This window comes from Antennarius striatus, chromosome 15 (genome assembly GCF_040054535.1).
Source record: "Antennarius striatus isolate MH-2024 chromosome 15, ASM4005453v1, whole genome shotgun sequence".
Classification (NCBI taxonomy): Eukaryota; Metazoa; Chordata; class Actinopteri; order Lophiiformes; family Antennariidae; genus Antennarius; species Antennarius striatus.
Window position 1 is genome coordinate 15377620 of NC_090790.1, and position 21693 is coordinate 15399312.

At 47.1% G+C, this 21693-nt stretch overlaps 2 protein-coding genes across 8 annotated transcripts; one reads left to right on the forward strand and one right to left on the reverse strand.

Moving 5' to 3' along the window:
* Positions 1-9: 9 nt before the first annotated feature.
* Positions 10-7382, reverse strand: LOC137608977 (serine/threonine-protein kinase Nek6-like). Of its 6 annotated transcripts, XM_068335658.1 has the most exons (10): positions 4448-4592; positions 4178-4278; positions 3913-4053; positions 3085-3147; positions 2884-2994; positions 2288-2396; positions 2076-2183; positions 1912-2006; positions 1139-1252; positions 10-728 (listed from the first exon to the last, which is right to left on the reverse strand). In XM_068335658.1, exons 1-10 carry the CDS (start codon positions 4575-4577, stop codon positions 618-620), a joined length of 1083 nt encoding a protein of 360 aa, XP_068191759.1. In that variant the 5' UTR covers positions 4578-4592; the 3' UTR covers positions 10-617. The 6 variants fall into 6 exon arrangements, with proteins under 6 accessions (XP_068191759.1, XP_068191762.1, XP_068191761.1 ...); XM_068335661.1 differs by lacking the exon at positions 4448-4592 and adding an exon at positions 7361-7382 and having other exon boundaries at positions 1912-2183; XM_068335660.1 differs by lacking the exon at positions 4448-4592 and adding an exon at positions 6414-6491 and having other exon boundaries at positions 1912-2183.
* dennd1a (DENN/MADD domain containing 1A) lies at positions 7286-21393 on the forward strand. 2 transcript variants are annotated; one of them, XM_068335606.1, is made up of 23 exons: positions 7286-7410; positions 8602-8666; positions 9622-9665; positions 10020-10069; positions 10347-10466; positions 10709-10778; positions 11046-11126; positions 11223-11276; positions 11402-11512; positions 12423-12523; positions 12769-12814; positions 13191-13292; positions 13381-13506; positions 13799-13900; positions 13960-14047; positions 14387-14427; positions 14791-14862; positions 14954-15010; positions 15120-15272; positions 16168-16232; positions 16965-17102; positions 17761-18004; positions 18203-21393. In XM_068335606.1, the coding sequence occupies exons 1-23, from the start codon at positions 7394-7396 to the stop codon at positions 19217-19219; spliced, it is 2964 nt and encodes a 987-aa protein (XP_068191707.1). In that variant the 5' UTR covers positions 7286-7393; the 3' UTR covers positions 19220-21393. The 2 variants fall into 2 exon arrangements, with proteins under 2 accessions (XP_068191707.1, XP_068191708.1); XM_068335607.1 differs by lacking the exon at positions 16965-17102.
* Positions 21394-21693: the final 300 nt, after the last annotated feature.

Genomic DNA, 21693 nt, shown 5'->3' on the forward strand with positions numbered 1-21693 from the left:
ACACCGCTGGAGTGTTGAAAATAACACCTTTATTATAAATACTGCATGTTTATGTTGTTTACATTTTTCTGTGATGTCCACCTACGAATGACAAAAACCTGGACTGGGAACGTGTGGAACCACAGCCGTTGGTGTGTGTTGTGGCAGTCGTCCTCTCACTGACCAAACAGTCACTGCAACATCAGCCTCAGAGCCGCTTCCTGTCAGCAACGACTCGACAGAAACAGGATAGAGAAGAACTGACAAACTGTCCAGTGAGCAGCCAGAGTCATCGAAGCGTTACAAACGGCAGGACATGAGAATGACAGGAAGTAGGCGCTAAATACTGTTCTGTAGCGCCAGCTGACAAACGGCATGATGGTGGAACCAAACACCTGTGGAGCCACACGAAGACAGCTGGAGGAAACTCCACCAGTATCACACCACGAACGCTCCTCTTCACATAGTCTAACAAAAAGGAGCTGGGTGTGTGGACGTGGAAATACCACTGGTTCTGTGGTTTCCGCCTTTGGTGATTAGGCAGAGTCCAAAACCTTTGTGCGGGACCAGGCAGAGCTTCTGGTAGTTGGGGTCCTCAGACTGAGCTGGGAGGAGGGGGACCTGAGGCAAGCTGTTGCTCAGGTGCTGGAGGCCCAAAGGTGCATTTGTTTGGCGATCTGCAGCACAAAGACGATGTCTGGGCGCTGGTCTGGGTCCGGGTTGATGCACATGCTGACCAGGTCCCGCAGCTGTGGGGGGGAGCCCAGTTAGAGTCAAGCATAAAGACGGCGTCCTATTGGTCCTAATCTAACCCAACCCTATTGTGCCTGTCATCAATCTGAACACTGATGGAAACGTGCAAAAGTCAATAAACAAGTAAAAAGCGAAAGCAGAAAAATGATCTTGGAATGAGTAATCCTGTAGAAGACTATAAGAGATCTATCAGACCTCTGATGGTCTATCCTGTTGTTCCTCAAAAGACTGAAGTGCAGTCGTATTCAAATTAAATCTGATGAACTGACAAAGGTTTTTATAATTTTAACACCTGCTCCTCTGACCAGTCCCCGAATCACTTTATTCATAAACTGATCTCTGGTTGGAGACCCTGGTCTGCAGTATAATTGATGTTTTATGGGGGTGGAGGACGCTGAGGCTCTACCTTCTCAGAGTAATGATCAGGTGGGAGGGGGGGGTAGTCACACTGCTCAATCTTCTGGCAGAGGGACAGCAGGTTCATCTTGTCCCCGTAGAATGGACTCTGCAGCGCAGCCATCTGGAGAAGGACGGAAGATACACCAGAGATGTATCAGAGGTCAGTCTGAGTTCTATGAGAGATCTATCAGACCTCTGATAGTCTATCCCGTTGTTCCTCAAAAGACTCAGACTCCACCCACACAGCTGAGAAAGTGTCCCACAGGCAGTAAACAGGTTTCATTGTTGTATGTCTTTATGTCCATACAGACATACTGTACATTTAACATAGCAATGCAGACAGAGGATCTGAATGACATGATGCTGTGATGCCAACAGAACTGATGTGAGGAGGCATGAAGACAGCAAGATGAACAGCAGCGGACTTCCTCTAACACAAGTTTCTAACACGTTTGTTCATCTTCTCATCACTGCAGCCTTTGAAATCTGGGTTATGCTGCACAGTGATCCATGTGGCCTATGGTAGGCTACACAACCAGGAATGTGTATAAAGATATTGTTTTTTCCACCACACCAGAAGCCTTCAGTGCAGGACCAATCTGACATCATTACTGAAGGTACGGAAACAACAAATCAAGACTGAAAAAGCACAACCACTGTGAGAAGAACAAGATACCGATTGAAAGGATTTCCCAGGCACTATTTGTTCTGACATGGTTAAGTGTTTCACGCGTGTTACACGCTGTGGGCGTGTGTGTGTGGGCATGTGTGTGAGCTCACTTCGTAGAGAAGACACCCCAAGGACCAGATGTCCGACTTGAAGTTGTAGCCGTTCTCATGGATCCTCTCTGGGGACATGTAGTAAGGTGTTCCCACTGGACAGACAGAACAGACAGAACCTTTAAGACCGGACCTGAATGTGTGTGTGTGTGTGTGTGTCTTACCCAAGGAGTGTGCTGCAGTGGTTTTAGAGCTGAAGAAGCGTCCCAAACCCAGGTCACCCAGTTTCACTTCCCCTGTGGCTGTGATGAAAACATTGGCTGGCTTGATATCTGGCACGCGCGCACGCACACACACACACACACACCCACACACACACAATGAGGATGAGGAGTGTGGAGGCTGTCAGCAGATGATTGGAGGTGAGAGTTTTTACCACGGTGCATCACTCTGCGGGAGTGCATGTGCTCTAGGGCGCTACACAGCTGCACAAAGTACTTCCAGATGGTTCGCTCTGGGATGAGGCGCCGCTTCTTCTTGAAGTACTGAACACACAGATTAGCGAGAGGTGTGACACCTGGAGACACACCCCCACAGAACGTGAGGGTGTGGCCCTGTGGTCAGGGTCTCCAACCATCTGACTGCACCCTGTTTTAAGACAACTGATTACTGTCAAGCCCCTTGTAAAGAGAAAAACATTCTAACTCCCCACTCGCAATTCATGCTCTTTGGTCTGTGTGTGTGTGTGTGTGTGTGTGTGTGTGCTCCCTACACCATAGCAGAGGAGCTAACACTTCCTGCACATGTTCCATTAATTAGAGTTAACTAGTACCGACGTGAGCGCGCTGCCTCCACCTGCTGCAGTGGATGTGCAATTACACTTAATTCTAGGATGTTTCCTAGGAATTTCACTGGGGGGTGTGGCCATATTCAGAGACTCTATGACTCTACACATTGACATTAATGTAATTACTGCAGGAGAGAGTGCAGGAGAACCCTGAGAACCAGACCAGTACCCATTGAACTGCTGACCTTTATCATCTGGGACAGATCTCCGGCGTCGGCCAGCTCCAGCACGATGTTCAGCTCATTGTCTTCGATAAAGGAGTCAATGTATTTTATGACGTTGGGGTGATTCAGCTGCTACAGAGGACAAACAGGAAACACCACAGCTCAGACAGGAAGCGGCGTGGACACATATCATCTCAGATGGGCATGGCTGATCAACATTACCTTCAAGAGATCGATCTCTTTGACGCAGTCCTGACGAGCCTTCGCATCCATCATCTCAAATATCTGCAGTGGTAAAGATGGACGTTAACGTGAAAACCATTCTTACGCTTGTTGAAAAGGATTCACCAGACCTGATTTCACAATGTTAAGCATCAGAAGTGTCATTTCTAGAATGAATGGCTGGTGAAGGCTCGCTGGACCTGTAGATGTCCGTAATGAGACACGATGGACGTCTGGACTGTCAGTTTGACAGCAGTGGCGCTTCAGGAGATTCATGATAAAGACATCAAAGCTCTGACGCATCAAAAGCTACACATTAATAGAGAAAAACGTGTCTGAACTCTAAACCTGTTTCATATCTTAGATTTGATGACAGCTTAGCAAATCCTAGGCTACAGGTGATGTTGCTACACTGGGCCAGCATTTTATTCCAGTCCTGACTACCCAGAAGCCCCTGCAGCAGAACGCAAAGTCATGGACAACACCACTATGTTTGGAAAGCAAAGCGAGGCCGAGGAAAAGCTGTCTAGAACCGTCAGTCAGTGGTAAATGAGTCAGTCAGTGAACTTTGACCCCACAATCAGACGCCAGCGGTTCACAGGGAGAATCTGTTTATCGTTCATGAAGACGTTAAGCCAGCATCAGTGGAAAAATCTGTGTTGTCCTTTCATCCACGTTCTTTATTTCTAGACTTCTTTTTAATACAACCAAATCTCGGGTACACCCCCATGTTGAGTATGGTGTACTCTATGGACACACTGAATAACTAGTCTGGACCTTTGACCCTTGACTGGACCCTTGACCCTTGCCCCCATGCGAGTCACATACCTGGACCTTCTTGAGGGCCACCAGCCGCCCTTCCAGCAGGTACGTGGCCTTGTAGACTTCGCTGAACTGCCCCCGCCCGATCTTCTTCTCAACACGGAAGTTTGCCAGCGTGCAGCAGTACTTACAGCTCGGAACACCTCTCTGTGGAGAGAAGGTGAATAAAATACGTTATTACCCAGCATTCAAAGAGAGTTTCAGCCACACAGTTTGATCATCATCATCTACGTTTAGAAAGTGAAACAGAAGTGATCTGATGGCGTCCCACCTGATCCTCTGGACTGGTTAACTTGTACAGGTTGTTCTGGTTGTCTAGACTGGGCTGGTTGTTGTTCTGTGCCTCCATGGTGGCGTCACACACTCCCACGTCTGGAAGAGAAGAGTTCACATCAGATTCAGTCCAGTCAGACAGTGGTTCTTACAGATGGTCAAATCCTGGACGTGTCCTCCAGGAGTCGTCATATAGTGCACTTAATGTCAGAATGCCCCAGAATTCACCAGAATCCTGACCACCAACCAGGTCAGGATCATGTCTTACAAGATTCCCCCTGGTGTTCCACTGGTGTCCACGGAGATGTGGTGCTGTCACCACGTCTAGGTAGGACCCCACAGACCCGTTGTGTCGTTATTGTGTCATGGTGATCCAGGCCCACACTGTGGGTCCACATAGGAACACCATGTCAGGATTCTTATTACATTCTTAATTTCTATTGTTTCATCTTAAAGCCAAGACAAGAGCATTTGAATGTGACAGAAGGGACTGTAATACAGTTGTGTTCTCTTGGCTCTCCTTGTGACTGCCTGCCACCTGTGGGGATCTGGTGCTGCTGGAGCTCAGTTCCTCTAACTAGTTCCGAGGTGCTGGTGACTGGTGTTACCCACTTGAAGGGGGACAGGACGCGATACGCCCAACGTCGGAAACATCTGAAGAATGATTCTCCAACATGACAACGAGTCAGCTTCAAGTGTTTAGCTGAGATGCATGCGGTCTAAAATCCATCAGAACAATGTGATGGATACAGGTCTACAGGACCAGGATGGATTGTACAGGTCTACAGGACCAGGATAGACCATACAGGTCTACAGGACCAGGATGGACCATACAGGTCTACAGGACCAGGATGGACCATACAGGTCTACTAGGAGGTTCAGGACCAGGATCTGAGGACCTCTGACTGTTCTGGGTGCATGCATGTTCTCTCAGTACCTCGGTGGGTTCTACTGGGTTCCGTTTCCCTTCCACTGACACAAACATAATTAATAGGTCAGTCCATATGTGTGACTGAGAGTGTGATTGGTTGGTCGTCTTTCTGTCATGTGATGAACTGGTGATCTTCTCAGGGTCAACCCCACCTCCCACACATGATACCAGTAGTACCAGCCCATTACCATGGTACCAGCTCATTTAGTCTGGTGACCAGTCCTACAGCATTGGTATCATGGAGATGCCTCACATGAAATACTGTCCCTGCAGGACTCTGTGTGTGTGTGTGTGTGTGTGTGTGTGTGTGGTTGGGTTTGATAACATGGAACAACAAACACAGGGATCAGTCTGTGCTCATTAATGCTAGTGAACATGCTATGCTAACATCAGCCAACACAGTGACAGAACCTCAGTCGTCCCCATGACAACGTCTCCAAACAGGTAGTTCATTAAATGATGATGACCCAGATGTTGTACTCGTGACTGGCTGCAGCTAAGCTAACGTTAGCCGTAGCTCCTGCACTGAAGCCTTTCTGGTTATCAAACTGCTCTCCAGGTTAGGGTTAGTTAATGTTTGACCAGCTGTTTCCCCATGACACGTGACTAATTCTAGCCTCTCATTTGACCTTGGCTGCCCACACCCCCTCAGAACCACCAGCACCCACCCGTGACTCTCTGTCCCGACACCCCACGGCCAGGCACGCCCTGCAGCTTTCCTGCCTGCTGGGGGGGGCTGGGGGGGGGGGGGGGGGGGCTCCTCATTTCCTGACCACTCAGGAAACGATGACCCGCGTGTTCCTGAATCACGACACCTGCCCCCCCAAAACTATAGTGTCACGCAGATCGATCACGTGGGTGTCATGCAGATCGATCTGCACGTCAGTGGGTTAGTTATTGGGCAGTCAGTGGGTTGGTTAGTGTCAGTGGGTTAGTTAGTGTCAGCGGGTTAGTGTCAGTGTTGTGTTGTTGTCCGCCTACCGTCAGTGATCACGCTGCGTGTTCCGTCCCGACCGACGCGACCCTCGGTATGAACGGTCCAACTGCGTGTAAACACGTCGTGACCTCACCAGGAATCCACGCAGCACTGTTTCCGTGGGTTTCCCTCCCCAGGCTGAAGCTAACGCAGCTAGCTCCGTGTCAGGGGGTGTGCGGCTTCAACAGACGGAAGCTGCTCGGGGGGGCGTTCTGAGCTCGCGGGAAACAACAACACGGGCTCGCGCCTACATTCCACACGTCCGACACGAGCCACCCACCCCCAACCCCCCCCCCCCCCCCACGACCACCCGGGTTCGGGTCCTACCTGTAGAGCAGTCCGTGAAGAACACCCCCCCCCTCCACGCCTTGCTGCAGCGCGGAGGTCCGTGTGTGTTGAGCAACTCCCCCCCCCCGAGTCCGCCACCCCCCGCCCGGAGTGTGCCGCTGCCACGCAGGCTCAGTCTAATTAACTCCTCTCCACACCAACATGTAGACTGAGCCAGTTCTGTCCTGGGTTTTATTAATGAATGTCTTTAATATTATTAAGTTGATATAACTCAATTTTACGCCGTCTCCTGCTCAGCTCTTCTTCCTCATTGTGGGTGACATGAGTTGCTACCAGCTGATTATATGACATCATAACATGAAATTACATGTTTTTTTTAAGTTTACTAGTGATTTTATGATTCCAGTATTTGTGGCAGAGAGACGTAAAGTGGGGGGGGGGGGATGACGTGAACTTTTATTTTTCTATGTAATTTTATTGAGAACCGTCGTATAATCGAGAGCGACGTAAATCGAGATGAACCTGTACTTTTGGATGAGGGTTTCCACTGCAGACACGAACACCTGAACTCATCAGAACCGTCAGCATCTGGATCACTAGGGTGACACACAGTCAAGAACTTATTTCATCATAAAATCATACAAAAAAATTCCACGTTGAACAGAAACTCATTTTTCCACGTGAGTTCATTTGCCTTCGTAAAGAACGAGGTTGTACAATAAACTCGCGTGTCCGCAGGTGTGATTTATAACGGTAAATTTGCGGGTTGACGGACACATCTGATCACGGGACATCATGATGGTCGACGCGGTGCATTGTGGTAGCTGTAGTTTCTAGAGCCACACGGCATCCTCAGGTGGAAAAACACATTCTGGGGAGAAGGGACTACATGTCCCAGAATCCCTCGCGAGGCGGAGCTGATCTACGCGTGTTGACAGCTATGGCGGTGCGGTGTGCGCGACAGGTTCGCGTCTGAAAACACGTACCGGACAGACGCGTCGGCGGGCCGAGCAGCCAGGATGGGCTCCCGACTCAAGTAAGAACGTTAACCATCCGGTTCCAGGCGCGCGCCGCCCTTGTTCAAGGCGCGAGCTGCTCCGGTTTCAGGCGCGAGCCTCCCGTTAGCCGTTTACACTGGTGAAGGTTCGAGGCCCGACTTGTTGCGACACAGAGGAAACACCGACTGGACCGGAAAACCATCCGTAAAGTGTGTCCTGGTCGGAGGTCCAGTAGGTTCCATCGGATGTCTGTAGGAAGCCGGTAGGCACCGGGTAGAACTGCAGCTCATGACCGGCTCCGGTGCTCATCCACCGGATTCTGCTACGGATGACAGGCAGCCTGAGCCTCTGGTCGGTGCTGACGGTACCGTCCAGGTGATTGGTCACTGGTGACTTCAACTAAACCGTTTAGGTGAAGAAGACCAGTGGAACGAGCTGAAGACCAGGAGGGGTTCTTCTGGTTCCTCCTGTGGTTCCTCCTGTGGTTCCTCCTCTGGTTCCAGCAGGAGATCAGTAGTAGTAGCGTTCTGTTAGTAGTCTGCTAGTATTCTGTTAGTTTTCTGGTAGTATTCTGGTAGTACAGTGCGCCCTCGTTCCTCGCGGTTAATGCGTTCCAGGAACAACACGCGATTAACGAATTCCGCGTTAGAGCGCCAAACTATTTATTTTTTATGTTAATTTAAACTTTTATGAACCCTCCCCATACTGATATTAGACCACATTCTATCTGTATTACCTTTTCCCACACTCAGTGCAGTATTCTGGTAGTATTCTGGTAGTATTCTGGTAGTATTCTGGTAATGTTCCGTTGTTATTCTGGTAATATTCTGTTAGTAGTCCACACAGCACCAAATCCATTGTGGAGGTCTGACCAGGTGTCTCTACCAAACTGACTTCATTTCTAGAGAGCCCACATGGGTCCTGGACTAGAGGAGGCCCCCAGTCGAACTGGTCACTAATGGAGGACTAGACAGGAAGAGATCAACACAAGTCAGGCTCACCATCCATGCTGGTTTGAAGTGGAGTTGAATTAATGTTGGACTCGTTGAGATTTGCTTCCAGCTTCTCGCGTTGAACGTTTGCTGACTGAAGTTTGGGTCGATGCTGCCCCCCTGATGAAGGGGAGCGTCATGATTGATGACAAGTGTCAGACAAATTAAAGGCGGGATTTTTTTTCTATCAATGTCCAAACTTTGGCTGCAAGCTGAAGGTTTTTTTCTGTGTTCCAGAGAGAATCCTGAGTCCACATTTGAGGTGTACTTGGAGGTCGGCCATCTGGACACACTCAGCTCTGGTAAGTGTCTGAAAGCTTGAGGTTCACTGGAAACAGAAAGTTTCTCAGACATTCAGACATAGTGGGATAGAGGCAGTTACCAAATGTTTGCACCAACTCCATGACTTAACGTCAAATCACATCACTCTACGCAATGCAAGAGCTAACGCGCCAGAAAAAAGAACATCAGACGTAACGGAGCATTAGGCTCCAATGTCGTTACAACGGCAACCTGTCAGGTCGCCCAATAATGTGGCCCAGTTTGAACAGAGCAAGAGCCCATTTGGACATTTGCTAGAAACAGTGTGGACAGTCAGCCGTAAACATCAGATATGAAAGGGAATCTGATTGGAATCCGGTTTAACTGCAGTCTGAACAGCAGCCTAACAGATGATGAGTCATGTCAACATGAGCTGAGTCATATCAACATGGTCTTCCACTAGAGGGCAGCAGATGCTGAGTCATGTCAACATGGTGTCCCACTATAGGGCAGCAACCTCTCTTGTGCTCCACTGGCTGTGTCCAGGGTGAATGTTGGTGGAAACACACCACGTTACTGTCCTTACCTTAGAGGTATGATTCTGGAGCTTCTAACCAAGAGAATCGGTCTGGTCATCTCCTCCATTCAAAAGGACAAATCTCTACAAACTCTGAATGTTCTGCTCAGAGGCTGACAAGTAAAGAGCAAAGGTTTGGAACTGTGAGAACATCAACATAGATCATGAATTGATATGGTCCTGTTATGAAAGCAACAAGAAGCAAGTGTTCCTGATCAGAAGTTTCCAACCTCCTGCGACCCTTCATGGTGGTGCAGAAACCAGGAGAAACAGAATCGGATGAAAACTGGTGACCAAAACGTTCTGAACATCAGACGGATTTACTGACCTCACGTAGGAGTTTAGGAAACGATGTTTGGTAGGCCTGCCTGTGTAGGCTGACTCTCCTGACTGATCTCATGTGTGTCCATGTCTAACAGGGCTGGAGGTCCGGAGGCGGTTTCCTGAGGACTACGCTGACCAGGTCGGGCACACAAACCTGCTTCACAGCATTGGTGTCTTCCTTCAGTATGGTTAGGGTTGTGGTTGGGGTTAGGGTTTGTGTTGGATTACCCTCTGGTTCATACATCTGTCTTGACTCTGGTGTTTTGGTTCACCAGTGAATGCACCACTGTTGTGTCCTGAGTGTATTTCTGTGTGAGGCTGAGGTTCACCACCCAACCTCCACCAGAGCACAGTTATAAACACAAGTCATGCCATATCCTCTCCAGACCGATACAGACTGCTACAGACCGAGAGACCGATACAGACTGATACAGACAAAATGTACTGTAACTACTGACATCTCCATTCAAGTGGATTTTTTTCTGACCTACAGGAAACTCTTCAGACTGTACCCAAGTTCTGCTTCCCGTTCAACAAGGACAGGTACACACACACACACACACACACACACACACACACACACACACACACACACACACACACTCATACTGTATAGTTATTAACTGCAGACGAGCTGAACCAGCTCTGCCAGTTGAAACTAAGCTGCAATCCACGTGTGTGTGTGTGTGTGTGTGTGTGTGTGTGTGTGTGTGTGTGTGTGTGTGTGTGTGTGTGTGTGTGTGTGTGTGTATCCATACAACCTCTCATCTCTGCTCTCTCTCTGTCTGAACTCTGACCCCTCTGAACTCTGGTCCTGCAGCCTGACAGTAAACCAGGTGGGCCAGAACTTCACCTTTGTGCTGACTGATATTGAGAGCAAACAGAGATTTGGATTTTGTCGCCTCTCCTCAGGCGCTCACACCTGCTACTGCATCCTCAGGTGAGGGTTTGTGTGCCGTTAGCTCTCAGCGCCAGCTGAAGGATGTGTTTGCTAGGTAGTCATGTAGCATACCGGTACACAACTGTTTAGTAGAACTGTTGAATGTTGTAAAGGAACTAAATAAGGCAATCGGCTCAGTGATATAGATTAAAATATTAAAGATAGAGCAATCCAATATACCCCTGACAGTAATTTAAAAATGAGACCATTATCATATTTAATGTTTTGTTATGTGCTCTCAGCTACCTTCCCTGGTTTGAGGTTTTCTACAAGCTGCTTAACATCCTTGCAGACTACACCATTAAAGGCCAGGTGAGTCAGGGTTTACAGTTTTATCGTTTTCAGTCCATCAGAACTTAACATTCTCAGAGGAGAGCTCAGCTTACATCCCAGCTCCTGAAAACATCTTAACTGGTGTTCATGGTCAATCAAATTCATTGTCCCCCCACTCTGTAAATCCTGAGTCACACTAAAAGCTGCTGGTTGGTTTGTTGTCTGTGCCACACGGCGGTGCCGACGCTTGTCTGGCAGCGGACTGGAGTTCTTCTGTTAGTGTTGATGGAGTCCTGATCTTCACAGGAATGCCAGTGGCAGGAGCTCCTGGTGTCGCTGCACTCACTCCGGATCCCTGAGCCAGGAGTCCCCGTTCACCTGGGGATGGTGAGTCTGCTCTGACCACAGTTGCTTCCACCGAGGAAAGCTGCCAGCTTCACATCCCATCATTTACACTCATGGTGTGATTTGTGTCTCCTCTAGCATTCCTTCTTCACTGTGCCTGATACAGGGGACCTCCCCAGCATACCTGAGAATGTGAGTGATGTCATTTCCTGTCATGTTTTCCAGAAGTGGGGTAATACACTGCTGTAAGTACTGTGTCTGTACAACAGAACTGACGTAACTTCTGCTGCGTCTCTGGTTGTGTTTGCCCCGTGCAGAGAAACCTAACGGAGTACTTTGTAGCGGTGGATGTCAACAACATGCTTCACCTGTACGCTAGCATGCTTTATGAACGGCGGATCCTCATCTGCTGCAGCAAGCTGAGCACCGTAAGTGTCGCCAGCTCCTTTGGTGTCACTCGCCACCTGTAGGGACGATACAAACGTTTAGTCATATGTCATCCGTTGTCTACGACGCTCACTGGATAGAAGAGCGCAATTAAATCAGTGTGTCTCCTCCCACTGTGTTTTATTAGCAGTCGTGCTAGCAGTCGCAACAGTTAATAACAGCTATTAGTATGATTATTATTCATATATCAGTGGTATTATAAAGACCATTTACAGTGAAAATAAGTGTTTTTTGATCATGTGACAGTACTTATTTCACACTACACACACTTATGAAGGAATCATGACATTAGTCTTAAATAAATCAAAGACAGCAGAGCAGAAAGCAAAAAAAATCTGGAAATAATTTCCTTTGTGTTTGGAGATGAATAAATCCAACTGATCTTTCCTTTGAAGAAAGATGGTGTAGTGCAGTTATTTTAGTTGACCATTACATGATCAACCTTCAATTCTTGTCAAGAGTCGTAAATGATGCAGGATTGTGAGAAAATAGATGCGAGGCGTTTAAATCTTTTAAAGTGTGGACCAATCGGTGCCTGTTGAGAAGTTGTACTGCCCCCTACAGGGTCACCGCAGTTCATTAGAGGCTTTAACAAGTTTGTGGTGCATCTCAGGAGACATCACACACACATAGTTCTACACGGTTAGAAATGAAGCAACAGTGCACGTCTGTTCTCCCAGCTGAGGTTTCTTCAAGTCACTGTTGTGCCCATAGTATGAGTGGTTTTCCGGTGAGGGGGCTGTTGGATCTGTGTTGGATAAAGACTCAGTCTACAGACTGTCCGAATGTTGTAGTTAGACAGGAAATGTGAACTGTTTAAACAGACTGTGTAGATAAAAGTTTGCGGCTGACTCTGACACTGCTGAAGGTCTGACCTCATCTTTTCCACAGTTAACAGCATGTGTCCACGGCTCTGCAGCCATGTTGTACCCCATGCACTGGCAACATGTTTACATCCCAGTCCTGCCTCCACACCTGCTGGACTACTGCTGGTGAGTACGCTGGTGGGCCGCGGCCAAACCTGCAGGAGCGCCACTGACAAAAAGTCAGTGCAAGGCCATGTGTATGTCTGTGCTTCTGTCAGTGGTTCATTTTTGTGTGTGTTTTAGTGTGACGCCTGAGTCACAGTGGATCCATAGCATAGCTAGCATAACTGGGAGGTAGCATAGCTGTGAGCTGATGAATGTCTTCAGTTCTGTCTGTGGACGGTCTGTAACCCAGTGTGTGTCTGTTTCAGTGCACCGATGCCCTACCTCATAGGATTGCATTCCAGTCTGACTGAGGTAGGTGTCCAATCACAACCTGCACTTTATAATCACAGACTGCTGATTGGAGGAGGTTGAGGAACCTCATGGTTATTGAGGTTATTCTCTTCTCATGAGAACGATAATGAAAGAAAATCAATGAATGAACTCTTTATCAAAAATGTAAGTTAACTTTTCATTAAATATATTGGCTCATTTTGTCTGTGTATGTTTTCTTGTTGATAATTTCACTCTCAGCTTTAAGGGGCGTCGCCCACCTAAAGCCCCCATCGGTCACTAAATGATAGTTCAGCTGGAGCAATATTTTTACACACACACACACACACACACACACACACACACACACACACACACACACACACACACACGTTTGACTCCACCTCTGTCCCTGTAGAGAGTGCGGGCGTTGGCTCTGGACGATGTTGTGCTACTGAACGTAGACACCAACACCTTGGAGTCGCCCTATGATGACCTCCAGAGCTTACCTAATGACGTGGTGAGAGAGCGCCACTCTGTCGATGACATCATCCCCTGTGTGAAGGCCAACGTTGTGTGTTTATTAACATTTACGTTCTGCGTGACAGGTGTCGTCTTTGAAGAGTCGTCTGAAGAAGGTTTCAGCGACCACTGGCGACGGCGTTGCCCGGGCCTTCCTCAAGAGCCAGGCGGCGCTGTTTGGCTGCTACCGGAACGCCCTGCAGATCGAGCCCGTGAGCACGCACTGTACACATTAATAGCATTATGTGTAAACAGATGTAGTGAACATGACTGAGACAGCATGGAGGCTGTCAGACACACCTGGTGTGTGTTTACCTGTGTTGTCCAGTGAACCATAGAACGTAGTTTGTTAGCTCCAGCTCTCAGTCCTCAGACCTTGGATGGAGACAGTTACTTCATTCAGGTGGACCAGGCATCACGATGGATGACTTTTGACCAGTACATAAATGTCCAGACATTTGTTTGACTGGTTGATGAAGGGAACTCTGGTTTGGTTCTTTTTAGGGAGAGCCAATCACGTTCAACGAGGAAACGTTTTTGAACCATCGCTACAGCGCCATGAGACAGTTCCTGCAGAACGCCATTCAGCTGCAGCTCTTCAAGCAGGTACGTACACACACACACACACACACGTTCCAGGCTAATGCATGTGGTTCCACCTACAGTTCATTGATGGCCGTTTGGACCTGTTGAACTCTGGAGAGGGCTTCAGTGACGTTTTTGAGGATGAGATCAATATGAGTGAATATGCAGGTGAGCAGGAACTGATGCGTTACACTTTGTTTCGTTTCTTGCTTTGTCATGCTCCAGGTCATGTGATTTACAATCTTCTCAATTCATTCTAGCACTATATCATTTATAAGAATCTAAATGAAGATTGCTGCCAGTCACAGTTATGAAAAAGGAAGTATATCACTCTGCTAATCCACTCTGCTAAACAATATTACTAAATGCTAAATGCAGTGAGCTACTGTTCATGGAATACCAGCACTCAGAATGAACTTCATTCAGCTTTAGACAGTGGCAGTAAATCAATAAAGCAAAGGTTGTTGTGAATACACTGCCTGATAATGTATTGCATGCTCTCCACAGGCAGTGACAAGACCTACCACCAGTGGCTGTTCACTGTGAAGGTGAGCCAGTCTGGATGCTGTCAAACAACAGAATACATGCACGTAGCATCAGAGCTGTGTAGGGTGTCAGAGCTCGTGATATGTTTGTCACATGACCATCATGACCACATCACATGATCTGACAGCTTCACTGCCACACGTCCCACGTCCAGCTTGACTTCTGAGCAGCCTCCAACAATCTAAGAAAACCAACGTATGCTTAAGTGCTTCTCTGATTATTGGTGTGTATAATGAACACCAGCACCTTTATGTGGTGCTAGACAGGCTTCAGACCTTCAAACAGTCCTATTCTGATTAGAATCTTTTCACTATTACAGGACAAGGTCCACAATTAGAGACTAATGATGTATACATGTTTAACAGAAAGGGAGCGGGGCTCTCCTCAACACAATGAAGACCAGGGCCAACCCAGCCATGAAGACAGTCTACAAGTTTGTAAGCATACCATTGTTTCCTGTCAGCTGCGCATTGAACTGAGACGACAGGAACCAGAGGATAATAATGCTACTCTGTTTCTGTTCGATAGGCTAAGGACCACGCAAAGATGAGAATCAAGGAGGTCCGAAGCCGGCTGAAGCAGAAGGTACGAAGCTGTCCACAGCTGGACAAAGACTGCTGATCATTTTTACTTTTAATACTACAATCCTATCGCTCATGTCAATCTCCACTTTCCTGTGTCTCCTGTTTTGTAGGAGCCGGCAGAAAATGGCTTCTCCTCTGGAGGATCAGTCGTCATTGACAACGACAACACAGCCGACTCTACTTCCTCCCCTGGCACCATCAGGAGGGAGGGGCCACTACAGACTTTAGACAACCTTAGGCCAATCACTGTGCACTTTGGACAGGTTGGTAGGAAGAAGTGGTGCAGGGGTGGTTCACGGGGGTAATGTTTACAGAAGTATAGTCGGAGTTCTGGTGTGTTCATGTACGAAGGGTTGACTGGTTAGAGACTAGTTAGCAGAAGCATCTTTTTACTATATTTAGTATCTTTTTTTTTTTCATGTTCTGGGTTCACATTTTTACCCTATATTAGTCTTTATTTTGGCACATTAGTACTCTATGGAGTGTAGTTATGCTGATGATCATGAAGTGTCTCTACACTGTGTGAAAGGTGAGTCAGAGGCCCGTTCACATCTGGTGTTGATGTCCACTCTGAGCCCACATGAACAGCTGGAGGCCCTGAGCCCCACCCACTGTGTGACGTCTGCTGACGGCTTACACACAGTCTATGTGTTGCTAATCAGAGGTTAACTGTGTTAACAACTGGTTCCACATTGGTGTCTGTCTAGTCTGACATTTACAGCTGTTTGAACATATGGATGAATGAAAACAACATTTTCTGGTGATAAACCGTGTTTAACAAAGGTTGTAATGATGACTCAGTGTTTAGTTTCTCTCCCAGACTCCCTTTAAAAAAGGCTTTCAGTTGTTGAACTGGAGAAATGCTAACTTCAGACTGCTGAACTAGTGAACAGTTTAATGATAACTAGTAATTTCACAACATTCCTTACACTTTATGGTCCACCTCTACCAGGTCGATCCATCTGGAGGACCACTAACTAAGGTCAGACTAGAACTGATGAGTAGGTATTTATAGTTCCAGTTTTTAGTCAGTGTGATTTTTCTGTCAGTATTGAGATTTGCTGAGTGAAGGTTTTCTCTGTCCTTTCGTGTGTTTTAATTTGCGGAGTCCATGTTTGACCTTCTTGTCTATGTTCCTCCTACTTCTTCTAAATACAGGCTGGGCCGCCGATGCTGTTGAAGAGACCGAGCAGCAACGTGAGTCTGGAAAGCAGCTTTGAGCAGTAAGCATGACTTTATTACACTAGATCTCAGTTTACAGAGTCAGAAAGGACACGAAGGAACCTGAGGTGTAAAACATGTTCTCATCTAACTTTTGTTTGTTTGTTACTTTGTTGTTGTGAGTGAGTTTGTGTTTGTTTGTTTGTTTGTTTGTTGCTGACAATGTGCTCTTCTCATCCATTGCACAGTGACCTTCATTAAACTGGATTTAAATTAAATAAAACGGCTGTTTTTTTGGGATGGAAAGTACAATAAAACTATAGAAAAACTTCTTTCTCATCATGCGTCACGGTCTGACTTAAGAGGTGTTCAGCATTTAATTATGTATGCATTTTTTTCAGGTCTCTACATCTACACAGTGGTTCTCCCTAACCCTACCGGCTAGGGTTAGGGAGATGGCGCCTATCAGCTCAATGTAGTTCATGAATACAAGAAAAAACCTTCACGTTTGGTCTTACCACTCCGGTAGCATCCCATTCTGGGAGCTTTATCAGATCTCTTTGCAGACACACACACACACACACACACACACACACACACACACACACACACACACACACACACACACACACACACACACACACACACACACACAGGGATCCTATCACACAGCAGTTAACACTCCTCTTCCAGCTTACGTTCTGCCGGTTCTTCTCTCCTGATCTTTTCACCTGCTAGACTAACATCTGGAATGCTTGGTGACTCTCGTCTTGTCCTCCTTCTTCTCCCTACAGCTCTGTCCGTCCTACTCGCCACTACACCGTCTTTCTGTCAGAGGATTCGTCCGGAGACGAGCTGCAGTGTGACGATGACTCCGTGTCTGGCTTTCCTGACAGCTTCCTCTTCTCCGTGCCTTTTGATTGGTCGCCTCTGTACGCACCTCTCTGCTGATTGACTAACACTCCTCTGTCAGCTCCTCCTCTTGCTGTGTGCTAACATGTTTCACACGTCACGTGATGTTGCTGACAAGTACAGGATGTTGTTGTCTGGTTGGACCATGCCACTGCCAGCAGTGCTGGAAGCAGTGAACAGCACTGCCTGAGGTCGTGGGTTTACATCCCCAGGGTCATGATCAAACACAGATTCAGGTTCAGATGAAGGTTGTTAGTGTGGATTAGACTGGATTAGGGTTCCCTTGCTGTTTAGAGCTTTTGTGCTTATTTTAAACCTATAAAAGTTTGCTCACATTCATCTGTTTGCCTGCCAGCTTGCCTCTTTCTCCTAAAGTTCTGGTACAGAACAGATAAAACACATGTGATCATAATCTAATGTATTTTCCCTGGAGGCGTGGCCTGTAGGTCACATGTGTACGCTGGTAGCATTATCACTTATTTCACTCTAAGTTTGTCTGGATATGTTTGAGGAGAGGAGAACATAGGCTCTATCCATCCTGATGCTTTACCTCAACAACTGAACCGAACACACAGCAGGCCTGACATGCCTGATCATAATCTAACAATTATAGTATTAATAAAGTTCTGTGGTCCACATGTGAGAGGAATAATGGCTGGTCCATCTCTGTCCCCGCAGACCGCAGCCATACCACTCTCTGAAGGAGGTGGAGCTGATAGGAGATGATCCTGGTTTGGGGGCAGAGAGTCACACTGCCCCTCCTAGTCCAGTTAATGAGAAATTCTCCAACGTCACCCTTCTGGACAACATATTCGGCTGCCAGGATGAACCCGACAGCCAATCAATCACCTTGGCTAAAAGTCTTGAGGACCTGCGGACACCTAAAGACTCTGACGACCTGCATCCAAAGTTCACCTTCCAGGTCAGAGGTCCACATTTTGTTTACCACTGTCACAATAGTGTTGCTTCTAGTAGTGCATTTGGTCCCGATTTGAGGTTTGGGATCAGAGATCAGAGAAAAATGCAGTGTAATCAATGAACCAATGAACATTAATGGTCCAGAAACACGAGGACTGTTGGGACGATTGGGTTTACCATGAACTGTTTCTTGTGGTTGCAGCGGATCGACCTGAGTGTTGCTGAACACACGCGGACCCTTCCAGGCCTAAAGATGTCCACTCCTTACCACAAACTGTGGGGTCGAGGCCAAGATGACAGAACCGAGTCAGCCTGTGTGCTTCCTGTCTGTGACAGAACCCCAATGCTCCAACTTCCTGTGCAGACAGAAACCCAGCCCTCCAACTGTGAGACAACTGTCCCAGACCCCTTGGATCCCTCCACTCCCAGCAACATCACTATTCCCCGTCCCCATGGCAGGAAGACCCCTGAGCTTGGTGGTGTCCTAGCTCCTCCCTTGCCTCAGTCCCGTTCTAAAGCAACAGGAACCATCGAAGGCGGGACAACTTTAGGGGGTCAAGAGTTTCGGCAAGCTCTAAGTATGACTACAAATGAAGACCTTCTGAAGCCCCCACAGGTCACAGAGAACAGTAGAGACCTAATAAGCCTCCTAGACCCCCTGAATATCTCTGCACCAACCAGTTCTATGTCTTTGGGTGATGGGCGTAACACTTGTGTGTCGCCACCCTCCGTCACATCACTCAGGTCTTACCCAGAGGCTTTGCCTCCTTTTCCACTGTATTCGCACATACCCCTTAACCCTTTTGCCCCGTCTCGGCTGCAACCCCCCCATCACGTGACTTACTCCCCGGTTGTTGCTGGTAACCCTTTCAGTGCAGGCTCGTATGGACATGCTCCTCGCTTGACGCCACAGGCCTTCTCCACGCTGCCAGGGCTCTACAGCCAGCGTTCATCAGGAAGTTCGACGTTACCGCCGAGCTACGGACGGCTCCAGTCCAGCTTCCCAACAGCCGCCGGCGCCCTGCCCAATTCCTCCGCCAGCAGCCACACGCTTTCCAGTCTGGCAGACTCTGTCCCCAGTACAGCCGGGATTTTGCAGCCATTCCATGTTGAGGAAGACAAAAAGACGAGTCAGGACCCGTTTGAGGATCTGCTGACTCTGGCCAAGCCAAAAAAGAAAGTGGAAGATCTTAAGAGGAGATGGGAAACGTTTGACTGATACAGAGAACATGTCCCCAGGTGCCCGGTAGCTGTTGCCCAGACTGTCTTTCCTGCTGTATCATGACCTTCTACTGCAGTACTCTGGTGGTACAACACACAGCAGTAGAGGAGAACGTTCCACATGATGACCTTCTGTCTATACCCCGGTCAGATCCATTTGTTCCGTGCTCTGACACTTTATTGACATTAGCGCCACCACTTCTTTCCTTCATCTGAGCACATATTAATGATTCCTGAAATGAATGCAACATTTAACAGCATTACTACACATCTAGCGTCACACTGGAACTGAACCGTTTGGATACCAATTAGACTGTGAGCAATCGCTGCCTCCACCCTCATGTCTTAGTGTGGATTCAGCACCAGTGGCAGAAGGCTACCCCAGCCCATCATGGGTAACCATGGTAACTTTTAAAGCTACCATTGGAGTAGTCGCACAACAGAGTGCTGATTCAGGGTTGATCAATATCAAATTTCACTGATTCGTAGCTCTTGAAGCTTTTGGTTGTTCCTTATCTAATAAACCAAAAATATTTTTTGCTGTAATTTAATTTTTTTATTAGGTCTTTACTGACATCTGCCAGTTGCTCACGTACCAACAGGGGGCAGTCTGGAATGTCCAGGGCACATGAACTCCAGAGGTCACAGAATGAGGGAAGTTAGTGTTTGAATGTTCACACAGGAAGCCTGTCTGCCTGTCCCCTAAAAGCCAACATAATGTTCTGGTTCTAGGTACCATCAGACCTGTGGAATCTTGAGTCCTAACAGTGGAATCATATTTTCTAACATTGGAATCCAAACCCCAACATTAGGAAAAGCTCGAAAACAAGTTATTTATATTTCACTCTCTTTTCATCTGACCTGGTTCAGAGCAGAAATCCGTCACGCAGTTTGATGTCAGACACGAGCTACTGCTTACTGACTGAACGACGCCACAATCCAGGTCATAGTTCATCTCTTCAATAAAGTCATGTGAAATTGTAATTGTAAATATCTACATCGGCCACTCCCAATTGGGTTACATACGTGAAAGTCGTTCAAAAGTGAAGACACCTCTGATACGAACCGTCTTCAGTCCAGCTGATTGACCTGAACTGTAAATATACTTTAGAGCTGTTGATCTGAGTGAATGAGTCATGATTCCAGTTTGTTGAGGACATATCTTAAGAAAACGTAACACCCTGAACAACCATCCCGGTCTAGTTAAAAACCAGGAACGGAACCAACAGGCATTCAGAAAGTCCCAGCCAGTAATCCCAGTTCAGCAGCTCCCTGTTCCAGTTTAAACTGAAGACTTGTATTCTTGGTAGCCACCTTGCAAGCCCGTCGAACAAAACGCTCTAATCAGATGTTCCAGTATTGTCTGAATGGAGATATTTGCTTTTTCTTTCCTCTATAAAGCGCCAAAGTGTTGCACTGTCAGCCGGTCGTGAACAAAGTTCCACACAACTCTGTGCACATCTGTCCTGCTAGAACCACCTGATAGGGTAGATTAATGCCTTTAAACACAGAAGCACATGTGTTCATGATGTTAGCATCAGGTTGTTCCCTGTAGCTAGTCTGTTAGCTAGCCTGTTAGCTATAGTGATAGTACCAGTGTTGTGGTGCATCAGAACCAGGAACATTCCTCTGTTGATGCCTTTATGAACACAATGCTTCTGACTGATTCTTTTGCATGAAATCCTGCAAGCCTTCAAAAGACTGGAAGGATTTCAAACCTTGTGTCTATATATATATAAATGTATATATATATATAAATATATATATATACAGTATATATGTATAAAGTTTTATTATTTTACCACTTGTGCTGCTGAAGTCTGCACTAATAATTGTGTTGTTTTTTGATTTTGTCACAAGTATTTGTTATCTGATGTCTCAGTTTTGAAGCCATCTTCTTTTGAACAGCAGGTTGTGTGTTCGTGGCCCACCATGTGGGCCTTCCATGTTTTCCAGGTAACATTGGAGTGTTAATTTGTGCTGCCAAATGTCCTGCTAGCTTCATTCTGCTGTACAGACCTGATTAAACTGGTGACCAGTACTTTGGGCCCCATTAATGACTCTGTGTGTTTGTAGACGACGTAAAACATCCCGAAAAAAAGGGCGTGAAGGTGTGACAGGATGGTTGTGATCATGTGACCTTCTTTTATTGCTAACGGCTGTTTTCCTACTAAATTGACTTCATGCTAACTTTTAAATCCTGTTTCCATGTCTGTCTGGAACAACTGCAGTCTGAGCCACTTCAATAGTGTGTTTATGTGTATGTGTATGTGGTGAAGGACTTCCTGGTTCATCGGTCCCTGATTCTGTGAAGAGTCACGTATTCCTGTGAAGGACCAGGTTCCCAACAGGAGGTACAGTAGGTTCTCATTCATCAGATCATGATTCGGAACACATCATGGACATGAACCAAACCGATGACCTTGAAACAATGACCTCAAAACAAACGAATGCAAAGAATCACAAATCACA